Source organism: Sinocyclocheilus grahami, unplaced genomic scaffold, assembly GCF_001515645.1.
Source record: "Sinocyclocheilus grahami isolate Dianchi unplaced genomic scaffold, SAMN03320097.WGS_v1.1 scaffold38.1, whole genome shotgun sequence".
NCBI classification, from domain to species: domain Eukaryota; kingdom Metazoa; phylum Chordata; class Actinopteri; order Cypriniformes; family Cyprinidae; genus Sinocyclocheilus; species Sinocyclocheilus grahami.
The window spans coordinates 1,803,785-1,817,149 of record NW_015505217.1 but is presented as its reverse complement, the minus strand read 5'-3'; the positions used below and the strand labels follow the sequence as shown (position 1 = coordinate 1,817,149).

The 13,365-nt window shown below is 36.2% G+C and overlaps 1 protein-coding gene across 1 annotated transcript in view; it reads right to left on the bottom strand.

Annotated features, from left to right (window-relative positions):
- The window catches only part of LOC107581856 (cytosolic carboxypeptidase 1-like), a 97,422-nt gene that overhangs the window by 64,280 nt on the left and 19,777 nt on the right, over positions 1-13,365 (bottom strand). The window contains exons 2-5 of the mRNA XM_016267527.1: positions 11,019-11,049; positions 8,733-8,862; positions 6,544-6,675; positions 5,591-5,767 (exon numbers count right to left, since the gene is read on the bottom strand). Coding sequence (XP_016123013.1) covers positions 5,591-5,767; positions 6,544-6,675; positions 8,733-8,862; positions 11,019-11,049 — 470 coding nt within the window. The remainder of the gene's footprint in view (positions 1-5,590; positions 5,768-6,543; positions 6,676-8,732; positions 8,863-11,018; positions 11,050-13,365) is intronic.

Sequence of the window (13,365 nt, the reverse complement as noted above, 5' to 3'; positions counted from 1 at the left end):
TGCGATTGTCATGCGCATTTTGATAGTAATGCCAGTTCTGTAATCAGCAGGAAATCATCATCACGTGCTTTCAGATGGAGCAGAATTTACTACACATAGCTGTAGTTCACTGACAAGTTACGGCAAAAAATTGCAGACGATTTTATTGCGTTTCATTGTATTTAAGCAGTGATAAAGGCATTGCATTATAAATATACTTTATTTTAATGAAAATTATAATAATAAGAACTCAGATTAACCATATATTGCCGTAGTCGTGTGTTTATTAGTCATGTTGAATCAATGAAAGCAGTTGAATCTTCTGTTTATTAATCTGCAGCGATTTTCTGGGTTTCTTCTGCGAGGTGTATTTGGAGTTTCAGCGAAAGAGTGCCCTCCGGCCTTCGGATGGAGATTTACTGCTGATCACAGAACCGTGCTTCACTGAAAGATACGCATGACAATTGCAGCTTCTGTCAAATCGCGATCTCGATTCCATTTCGATTTATCGTGCAGTCCTAATATTTATTTTACTTAATGAATAAAGGAATGTCTACGCTGAAGCATTATTTTCAATGTTTCTCCAACCTTCAAACAAAAAAAAACACCAAGTCTAAACATCTGACATTGAGTCAGACAGTATTTACAGCCCATTGCGAGTCGATTTTTAGATGACGAGATAAATTACCCACTAAAAATGTTCCATGGTTGCTGCAAACTCCCTGTAGGACTCACTAAGCTAAAACCCAAACTTTGCTTCACAGTTACGTTTTGAAACAAAAGTGTTCATCACAGCTGTGACTAAATTGAACCTAATCAGAATGTAGCACTCGGCATACTTAATTAAACAAACGTTGCACCAATTTCATCAATCCTCTTGTTTATCTTAATCCACGTGTTTCCTTGCAAAAAACGACAATAGTTGATTAAGTTTAGAGGAGAAAGAAGTGCAAAGGAAAGGAAGTGGGGAATTTCATTCGCGAGTCTGAAATTGCAAAGCTAAGGTGATTAAAGGTGCCGTCTTTGTGATGCAAATCAGATTCCTTTTGAAGATTATCCTTCGTTTGGCAAAAGACACAGAGACCGTCAGAAAAGGTCCTACCAGTGTCATTGGCAATCTGGGAAAATGGATAAGTTTCACTTCATTTCAGCAAAAAAGCTCGCCAGGTTCCCACACTCCTCATGAAATCAACAACCGCAGGCTATATGTTGTTTACCAGTCGATTGATTTGGCAATGCTACATCACTTCCTTGTCCATCAAAATATGCAAAACTGAAAATTTTTCCACAACCACCGGCCGGAGCTCAGACTTAGCGCGACGTTTCTTTTACGGTACACGTGTAGCTGTCTATCTGATCAGGGATTCCGCTAGGCAGTGATGACATTTCAGAGGCGGCGTTACTCTGAATGACCCGGGTTCTAATTTACTGACGTAATTAAGCTTCGCTCCATCTTCGAATCCCAGAGCTCGTCTGAACTGCTAATTGGCATGAATTAGCTGTGAACAGAGGGAGTGTTTCTATCCATTCCCCACTCTTTTCACTCCTTTTTTTAACATCCCCGCTCTCGTCTAACTCACATTTCAGGACCCGGAGAGGGCCCACTTGAATTGGCTTCACAGTCTAATGGTCTGCCAGGTTCCTGACATCAGCAGTGAATATTAGTACAGACTTTTTAATCAAGAGACTCTCAAGCGGCCGCCCATTGCTAAAAGTACATGTACCAAAACATCTGGCCTGCCAGCTGCGCTTGTATGCGCCGCTCATAATGAAATGTCTGATTTTCTGATCCATTAGTCCAAATCTATACACATTTAGAAGCTCATGCGTCCTGCATACTGTCTGACACGCTCTTCAAACACCAACAGGGATGCGGTTTACTCTGACATTGGCCAATCGCCTAGGTTTGGAAACACAATAATTGACTTCAAATGATGTGTAGCTGACAATAAAATATACATTTATAATAATAATAAAGAAGAAGAAGAAGAAGATCATTATGGTTAATTTTTGGAAAATTTCAGCGTTTTTTTGCTGAATTATTGAGTATATTTATTTTAGTTTTTTTTTACTTTTAATGTTAAATCTACTATTTAAATAGTGTTTACTTAAATAGAAAAAAATACTTAAATCGTATTTACTATAAAAACTCCATTGTGTCTATATACACATTTTTAAAATAAAAATATATATTAGTTACACATTAAATATTTTTATTTAGAACTGTATTTATTTTGATCATTTTTGAAAATATCTGAAATTCTTCATTTGTTTTATTTTTAGATTATTTAGATTATCATTTAAATATCTGTATTTATATATTTTGTAAAAAAATATATTAAAAAAAAAACCTAAATGAGCTTCTAAGACATATTTTGTAAATATTCTATAAAACTATACGCTAGAGTTATATTACCGTTACAAAATTAAATTAATTAATTAATATATGGGCTGTCAAATCGCGATTAACCACACCCAAAATAAAAGTTTGTTTACATAATACAGTATATGTGTGTGTACTGTGTATATTTATATGTATGTATATATAAATACACACACACACATACATGTATATATTTAAGAAATATGTATAATGTGTTTATATTTATATATAATATAAATTGTATTTAAATACATACATGCATGTAAACATTTCTTAAATATATACATGTGTTTATTTATATGTACATATAAATATACACAGTACACAAGCACATATTATGTACACACAAACTTTTATTTAGGATGCGATTAATCACGATTAATCGATTTGACAGCCCTAACTCACACACACACACACACACACACACACACACACACACACACACACACACACACACAATTATCAGATCAGGTATATATGAATAAAGCATGGAAACATAGTTACAGTTTCTATTTGGTTGCTGAAGTATTGAATACCCATGCAAAAACAAACACATTTCTCTAGAAATACATCCGTTTGTTATTCTTTTGAGAAACGAAGGCTGTTCCATGCAATACTGTCTTGAAAGAAGAAACCTCAATCACACACACACACACACACACACACACACACACACACACACACACACACACACACAATTATCAGATCAGGTATATATGAATAAAGCATGGAAACATAGTTACAGTTTCTATTTGGTTGCTGAAGTATTGAATACCCATGCAAAAACAAACACATTTCTCTAGAAATACATCCGTTTGTTATTCTTTTGAGAAACGAAGGCTGTTCCATGCAATACTGTCTTGAAAGAAGAAAGCAAACTGCATCTAACCAGCACAGGGAGAGACATGGACGTCCCAGATGCACAACAACAAGACTAGCAGTACATCAGAGCCTCTAGTCTGAGAAACAGACCCCTGACTGGCGCTTGGCTGGCAGCTTCATTGAAGAGTACAAACTAAACATCAACAGTCAAGACAAGACTCCCAACTTTTAAGCAGAATGTCAGAGAAGATCTACTGACACATAGAACAAAACAGTAGATTGAGCTAAATAACAGAAATTGGATAGCAAACAATTACTACGGATGGATAAATCCAAGTCTAAGGTCTTGATAGTCAATCCTGAAGAAAGAATAGGGCTGTTCTCACCTTATGTCCACCTGTTAGCTGCAGATCCTGTCTCTGTTTTATTTAAGCTACAAGTCCCATTTTGACAGGGAATAAGGACTTAAACTTAATAAAACGTCTCCCTCAAGAGCTGACATTCTCATATCAGACCTTATTCCTCAACCATTAGCACTTTCCAAAAACATTTTTCTTACTTGCAGAACCTTTAAAGGTGCAGTCCATGGTCAAAAGTAATTCGGCACCCTGTCCTTTATTAAAGGGCTGCCAGACCTCCCAGAACGTTTGCAAATGTCACTGCGTTAGAATCACTCTACTTTGACTAAATACCATCTGCCAGTATCAGTATGTTACCAAGTCTGGCTGTGTATAACACTACTGGTTGCTAAGCTAGCTGAGTACCAAACCAAGTCCCTTAAAGGAACAGTTCACCCAAAAAAATGAAAATTTGCTGAAAACTTACTCACCCTCAAGCCATCCAAGATGAGAGTTTGTTTCTTCATTGAAACAGATTAGGATAAATGTAGCATTACGTCACTTGCTCACCAATGGATCCTCTGCAGTGAATGGGTGCCGTCAGAATGAGAGTCCAAAACAGCTGATAAAAACATCACAATAACCCACACAACTTGTTTTGGACTGTTTTCGCTTGTAAATGGTCAGCTGATTCAGACAAGATGACATTTCACTGGAGAAAGCAATATTTGATGGACTGGAGTCATGGATAATTTGTGGATTATTGTGATGTTTTATCAGCTGTTTGGACTCTCATTCTGACTGCACCCGTTCACTGCTGAGGACTGCATATATGTTCCCTCTGCTTCTTATACTGTATTATTTACCAAACCAAGCAAAAAGTCTGCATTGAAGTATACGTAGACTTAAAAATGAAAAAGCAGAAACTTTTGAAAGTTTATTCTCAGCATAGCTAATACGTAGGTATCTAGGCTACGATTGGAAAACTGCATGTGGCTAAATAAGCAGGTTAATGATTAATTATTAAACTTCTAGATGGGGGAGAGGATGAGTAGATAATGAATACCTGGGAAAACGAGGGATGGTCCCTCAGCATCATTAAAGAAGAGGAAGACTGTGGGAAGGCCAGATGGAGAATACCAAGGGACGAAAAGAAGGTCAGATTTAAGCTAGGCTTGAAACAGTGCGCTTGCAGCTAATCAGCTTAAAAATACACTGCGGTATGTTTCAGCCGTATTAAAAAGTTAGATTGTATAAAAATGAATGAAAAAGTGTTTGACCATACCGTATGTCTCGATATGTTGCTGCTTATAATACTCTTCTTCATCTTTTGATGCCATGATTTATAGAAAATATATACTACCATTCAAAAGTTTGGGGTCAGTGAGATTTTTTGAATGAAATTAATACTTTCAGTCAGCAAGGACACATTAAATTGATCAGAAGTGAAAGTAAAGACATTTATACTGTTACAAAAGATTTATATTTAAAATAAATACTTCTGTTCTATTCATCAAAGAATCTAGAAACAAAATTATGTGAATTATGTGACACTGAAGACTGGAGTAATGGCTGCAAAAAATTCAGATTTTCCACCATAAGAATAAATTACATTTTGAAATATATTCAAATAAAAAAATGTTATTTGAAACTGTAAAACATATTTTACAATATTAGTGTTTTTTTTGTTTGTTTTGTTTTTTTATTGTATTTTAAGAGCCCAACACCAAACTTTTGAATGGTAGAGTACACAAATATAATTTTTTTAATAAAATTCCAATTACCACCTTCTGTCTTTACATTAATTGCATGCAAACAGCATTATATTTTGTGAATTATGAGCTCAACACACATTCGAAAATGTGTAGTTGTGGTGAAAAGTATGACAGTGACATTAAAAAAATGTCATAGTGAGAATTTATCATGTGGTTAGCAACTGTTTTTTGGTAGCCAGGTTAGTGAATAAGTGCAATAATTGTGCCAAAATGCTGCATGCAAAAGTGTTGGAACCCTATAGTGCCATTTATCAAAACTATAGAGAAGTAAAATGAATCATTAACTGGCTAACCTTGTAGATGCCTTGATTGCAGCCATTGTAAGTGCTTTCCATGGTGTAGCTTCGGAGGACTCCGATCTCCCTCCAAACGACCACCCGTGCTGTGGACGCCCGAGACTTTTCCACCAGATAGTTGCAGTTGTTGAAGGAGAATGCAGGAGCTATACGATCCAGAGCTTTAGCGATGGTCTGTCAATACAAACAATATATGAGCTTTGAAAAAGAACCATGTATTTCATTGTATTTGCATTTTATGCCAGTGTTTTCAGTTCTAGTTGTATGTATATTTAGACTTCTTTGCATAGATGGCAGACATCAGTCTGACAGCAGCTAGCGACGCAATATTTTCCACATTACATATTCCACAGATTTACATATGCCTTTAAACTATCCTTTAACACAATTCGTCACAGCCTGTATGTTGGGGAGAGACTTCCTTCGGCACTAAACTTCAAAAACTGGCTCAGAAATAAAAGTTTAATGGAGGATGGAAACAACCGTGCCAATCAGAAAACAATAAATCAGAAAAAAATTTATATTCATACATGTATACCGGTAATGTATATTCTCACTGTATATATAATGATACTGTAAAATAAGGACACTAAAACATATCATGCATTTTTGGCTCTTCTTGTGAGAGCAAAAATAGATTATGGGGACACAGCAGAAGCTGTGAAACAGATTTTATTGCTGTAAGGTTGCTCTTTCATAGCTCAGGAGATGTAACTGAGTTCTCAGTTGTGTGACTTTGACAAATTAACTTTGTTTCAGATGTTTCTCCTAAAATAGGAGCAACACAAATAGAAACAACTGACAATGAATGTACAGTAATAATATAAAGCTGTAAAATTAATGTGGGTAACACACTACCATTGAAAAAAAAACAGATCATCCAGGAGAAACATTTGAGATATGAAAGAGAACTAATTTGTGATTTTCTTTGTTATAAGCAGTAAGCGTACCCTGTATCCCGGGTCTTCTTTCAGGGTGGCCGTGTTAATGGGAGATCCAGATTGCCACAGGGTTTCCTTCATACTGCAGCCATACAGAAACACATTCTTCTTCCTGGAGTGACCATGGTAATCGCAAAACACCTGTGGAATGTAATAACACAGCAAGTTCTTCAAAAAATTGAAGATTTTGTTATTAAAAAACATGGCACGCGAATAATGGCCAAGGATGAGGACAGCAATGCAGTGTTAACTTTAGACTGAGCCAAACATAATTAATCTTGTGACACAACAGACAGACACGTACAACAAGGGGAATAAAATGCTAGACAATGCATTGCGTTTTGACTCTAATTCAAATTTTGTCTCTTGACAGTGTGGCTGTTAATTGGAGACAGTGCATAGCGATGAGCCTTTTTGTAAAGGCTCAACAAGAGGGTTTCTTCCTCATTCATTGCATTTTTTCCACTGTAGGTTTTGGGGAAATGACAATGTTCCTTTGACCAGGTTCGGTGCATAATTATTACTGTGATTAAACATGAATTATGGCGTAATTGATATGTAAATCTGGCTAATTGTGTCAAAGCACTCCTGCTAGCACTAATGTTCTTTGATTCTTCGCAACAGGTCATTCCTGCTTGAATACAGGACCAACAATGGTCATTTCCACACTGTTTTTTTTCCCCCACTGACTTGCATAGATAGAGCAGTGGTCCATTACTCCATTTCGTGAGAAGTGTCTTTTGAAAAATGACAGAGAGTGGATAGGGACGAGGTAAAAGATAGAAGTTATTCTTTAGTGCTCTAACAGCATCAGGAGAAGCTCAAAGGCACCAGTCCAGACTCTATGAATAGATATGACTAAAAAAAAAAAAGCTCTTAGTTCTGTTTGAAGACATGAACTAGAGGTTCATCCATGACTCCTTCTGCATGTTACAAATATGCCAGTAGGTCGCAGCAGTGATTGCCTTTATTGGCGAGACGTCAAATAATTTATTCAGCTAAATCATTCAAAACCTCCACATTATTCAGAAAAGAAACAAGTAACTGTCTTTATGAGTGTATCATTGAATAATTTACTCAACTGATTCATTCAAAATGCAGATTTGTTTCAGGGACAAAAAAAGTGACTCTTTATGAACGAGTAATTGAATCCTTTACCCAGGTGATTAATTCAAAAACACTTAATTCTGGAACAAAACAAGTGAGTATTTTAACGAACGAGTCACTAAATCATTTACACAATTGATTTGTTCAACTTTAAAATGCTGATTCATTCACAAACAAAAACTAATCCCTGCATCCCAATTTGCATACTATCCATGCCAAATAGTTTCTAGATTATTAATCTTGAATATTAGGGCAGATAGTATGTTAATTGGGATGCTGGGACTGCCTTTATGAGTGAGTGAGTAATTTATTCGTTTATTCAACCCAGTTTCATCAGGATTCATTCAAAACCTCTGATTCACTTGATCAAAACAAGAGAATGTCTTATATGTGTGAGTCATTGAATCCTTTCATCAAGTCAAGTCACCATTATTTATATAGCACTTTTTACAATGCAGATTGTGTCAGAGCAGATTTACAGTATTAAACAGGGAAATAGTGTGTGAAATAGTGTAACGTTCTCCTCTAGACAGACCAAACCAGCTGTTTAATTCTAGGCTGAACTGATTTGTTCAAATTAATTAAATTTGTTAATTTATGCCGTTCAAGGAATATAGAACTGTACCCATCCATTGTCTTATATATACTGTATAAATAAATGTATTAACTACAAAAATATGAAATCAATCACAAATTATTGGCGTTGTATTATTAAATGATTTGATATCCCTAGTTTCATTTCATCAGTCAGCTGAGGCAAATTATTAATTTAGTAAATTAAAACTTTGTAATGATTTCATTATTTTTGTAATATGGTTCATTTAATCCAGTTCACAACAGGGGTAATTTCAAATTGCAGTTGTTTTCTGATAAACAGCGAAGCACTTAGATCCTCCCAGGCCTGCTTCAGTCTGTAAGGTCTAATATCCAGATCGGTGGCTCCTAAAACACATTTATGGATTTGGTCATCCCTGACCTGCATTTGGAAGCGGAAAGCTCCGAGATCATGGAGCAATTTCCGGCGAGCCCCTCGTGGAACTTTAGGATTCAATAGGTCAGTTACAGTGCAGCGAGATTTAATGGAAACTTACCAGCGGAGTCCTGCCTATGCTGTTGAGGTAATAGAGGAAGCCTTTGGTGTGGTAAATTGTGGGGCTTAAATTAGGGTCCGGCTTCAGCCACTGTCTGTTGAGGTCCTCAGCGGTGAGAGAACAGCGATTACTGAAATAAATCAAAAGAAAAAAGAGATTACAAAGAACAGAAAGTCAACTTTAAACTAACTAAAAGTCCAATTTGGATTTCATGAGCTCTTTAACTCATTTCGAAGGGATCAAAGTAACAAACCATCTGAGTTTGCAATCTAATATCTGATTCCGCTTACCTATCTGTTTGAAGACAAGATAACCAATCTGTCTGTCTCTGTGCATGCCTGTGTATCTGTGTGAATGTTAAAAACGCCAGAATTGTGACGTTCCCATATCAGCGTCTACCTTTACAGGTTACTGAAAGGTCGGCGATGAACAGAGCTATCTAGCGTACCGCGCAACCAGTCTGTTGATTAGAGAGCGAGCAGCAGCTGAGCTTTGTCTCCTGACAAAATCCTACTGGCATTTGGAGGCAGCTTGTCAACTACAGACTCCCCCACATTCAGTTCCTGAAAGCCAATTATAAGACACAATGTTCAAACATTAGCAAATTGATAGGCTGCGTTTGAAACGGCTGAGCGCAACTGTTGAGTCTCTGATCACAGGTGCTCCATCTGATGATACTGTATATTGTGTGCTTTCTTTGGGTCATTCTTGATCTGGATTGAGCAGAAGCATGAAGCAAAACACAGTCACCACCTGAAAATAAATATACGATAAAACATCCTGGCTTTTTATCAAATGCTATGGCTGTTTTCATAGACATCGATAATGGCTTCGCGAAAACACAAAGATGGAAGTTGCAATCTTCTTTGCCTCTGAACAGTTTGTTCAACCAGACTTTTTTTTCTGAGGATATCGCCGATTGAACTAAGATGCCTTTAGGTGCATTAAAAATTAACGGAAACCACAAACAGAACTGCATGACTATAAATACAACCCACTTTTTAAAGTCTCTGAGAAAAGCTGCGGTTCTCTGCTGAAGAAGTTCGAGCAAAGAGCCACAATTTTCAGAGAGTTTCATCATAAACAAAAATGCCATATTCTAAGGGTCTGAAGACAAGGAAATTACTGTATTTGAGGCGACAAAACACGGTTGTTCTGGACAGTTTCCAATGCACCCCAGGGGGGCAGCAAAGCGGAAACGGCAAGAAAATTGTTCTTCCCTACAGCTGTCTATAGTTTAAAGTGAAACTACGTAAGGAAAATAAGAGAAAACCAGAAACACTGGATGTCAGTTAAGATGACTTGAGAGTTAGATCAACATTACCCATCTGTCTGTTTAAGCCATGTTTACACTAGGCGATTTCTGACTTGGATTTCCAACTCATTGTGTCATTATGTATTCATTGCCTGATATTTAGATTGTAAATATTTGATGAACCAAGCTGAAGCTTTTGCTATGAAAGGCATCAAAGACTTCATGTTTTTTCCTCTCTTTTTGGGGGCTCCATTTTGTTCTTGACAGAAATCATTTATGAACACTTCCCTGCTCTTGTGTCTGATGACAACTGAGAGGTGGAACAGTATTTTGTCCCCTTTTATTGGTTCTCCAAAAACTGGCAGCCCCTCTAACACGTCCTGCTTTTAAAATGTCTACTTCTCAATATTTCACCCAGTGCACCACAGTGCATGACACATTCTGCAGTAGCCCAAAGCAACCCTGGCCTCAAAGGCCAAAAATAATTCAAACAATAGTTCAGGTTTAATGTTTAAGAGAGGAAATAAAATAAATGTCATCATCAAATACCAATTAACATATGAACAGAATAGCATTTGACTCCATCAAACCTAAAAAACAGAACACTCAAATGATAATTGGGACTCTCACAATAGAACAACTAGAAAGCTCAATGGGCATTTGTCTCCACCCAACTCAAAATAATTGTCTAATGGGAAATTGCCTCCACCCAACCTCAAAAACTGAACACTCCTTGATTACTTTGACTCCACCCACTTCAAAACAGAAAGATTATTGTGACTTTGACTCCACCCACATCAAAAACAATGTGTAATTGGAATTTGACTTCTCTCAACCTCAAAAACTAACACTTAATAATTTTGACTCCACCCACTTCAAGCTCACTGAGCATTACAATCCACCCACTTTGAAAACAATATCTAATGGGAATTTGACTCCACCCAAACTCAAAATACAGAACGTCTAATGGGCATTTTACTCCAATCAACCTCAAAAACCAAACACTCATTGGTAAGTTTGACTCCACCTACCTCAAAAACAGAAAGTCTAATGGGAATTTCACTCCACCCAACCACAAAAAAACGAACACTCAATGAAAATTCTGACTCCACTAACTTCAAAACAGAATGCTAATTTAGCATTTGTCTCCATCTACCTCAAAAACAGAACACTCAATGATAATTCTGACTCCAGCCACCTCAAAATAGAATGCTAATTGGGCATTTGTCTCCACCTACCACAAAAACCAAACACTCATTGGTAATTTTGAGCCCGTCCATCTCTAAACAGAATGCTCATTGGGTATTTGACTATAAAATAAAACAGAATGTCTAATGGGCATTTGAGTCCACCTAACCACAAAAAACAGAATACAGAATGATTCTCACTCCACCTACCTCAAAAACAGAAAGTCAAATGGGAATTTCACTCAACCCAACCTCAAAAACCTAACACTCAATTGGTTTTTCACCATCCTCAAAATAGAATGCTCATTGGGCATTTGTTTCCACCCAGTTCAAAAATAGAACACTCAATGATAATTCTGACTCCACGCAACTCTAATCTGAATGCTCATTGGTATTTGACTCCACCCACCTCAAAAAACATGATGTTCAATTATCATTTGGACTCCTCGAAGTGAAAACAATCCTTGTCTACAAGGTTTAGGATTAAAATCTAAATAAAAAACAGGTCGATAACCAAGACAATGTGTGAAGTGCTGCACCCAACCTGACTCAATAACTCAAATTCTGACTCAATAATGATTTTGACTCCACCCACCTCAAAAAACTAAATACCTAATGGTAATTTGACTTCGACATTTAACTCCGCCCACCTCAAAAACAGAATCCCCAATTATCATTTAGACTTCACCTACCTTAAAAACTCAATGAATACTTGACTCAGCCTGACCTCACAAATTAAATACCCATGGGCCATTTGATTCCGCCAACATCAAAAACATCCAATCAAATGACTCCTGACTCATTGTCAAAAGCAAACACATCACGCTCCAGCATGCAAATGCTAACTGCTCTGAAAACATTTATTTCACAGCGGGCGAGAGCTAGTTAAGGCTTTAATTAAGAATACTGTTGTTCAAGTGTATACGGATTATAATACAATCATCATTTATACAGTTTATGATCCAAAAACGTATAATGAAGCCATTAACGCAAGTCACTCCCCCTTTATAATCACCCGCTGAAAAATAGAAAAGCATTTGATGCTCACTGAGACAAGAAATGACAGAACAGTGGGAGTTTTTGGAAAGAAAACTGTCTTGTACATTTGTTGACATTAACTATTTATAAGGAGATGAAATGGCTGACAATGAGAGGAATCGACGCAAGTATCACCTCAGAGAGTAAGTGCTGTCACTGTAGTGCTCTGTTGACCAGACACATCGCTTCATCCAGAGATGAGTTACAGTTCACGCTCAGTTCAGCTACAACACAGATAAATAAGAGGGGGGGGGGGGTATCAAGGCCCCATCTCTCTTTTCCAGTCATATCCGTCCTATCCCAATCTATTTTATGGGTCTTCAGTGTAACTGCTAAGCATTAAGCAGTGTGATATAGATCTTGTATAATTTGCTTATGATTGATTTGGTGACCATTAGGAAAGGGCACAAAAACGATTGCCTGTACCACCTGTTGCAACAATAATCACAGAAATCGATAAGCAATCCTGGAGTTACTTCAATTGTATTATTCTTGGTGTGCAGCACTTCTCATCTAATAAGCTGCGATGTGATATAACATGTGATATAAAAATGTGCATGTGTGTGTGTGTGAGAGAGACCAGACAACATAAACTACCAAATCTTGCTCTAAGTTTGATCGCAACATATCATCATTGCTGTTAATAGTGTTCACCGTCTGTTTGATTACACGTCATTAACTGCTTGATTTTTACTGTACATTTCTGCCATATGGACATCAACTTGAGATAGTCACCACTGATAAGCTATTACTAATATAATGTAGAAACTAAAATTTTCTGTAAAACTCTATGAACTACATAACTACAAATATATATATACAGTATATATATATATATATATATATATATAGACACATTATAAATAATATTAAGTAAAATATTAAATTAATATTAATAATAGTTACATCTATCTATCTATCTATCTATCTATCTATCTATAAAAATGAATTCTGCAAATTCACTGTAAATAAATAATGAATAAAATACCTCACTCTTTAAATCAATTAATATCATTATCATTAATATCATTAACAATTTATATAATTAAAATATAAAATATATTAATATATTAATCATAAAACATTAATCTATATATAAACTGTATAATTAATTAAAAATATTGATTTGATTTTAATTTATATATATATATAT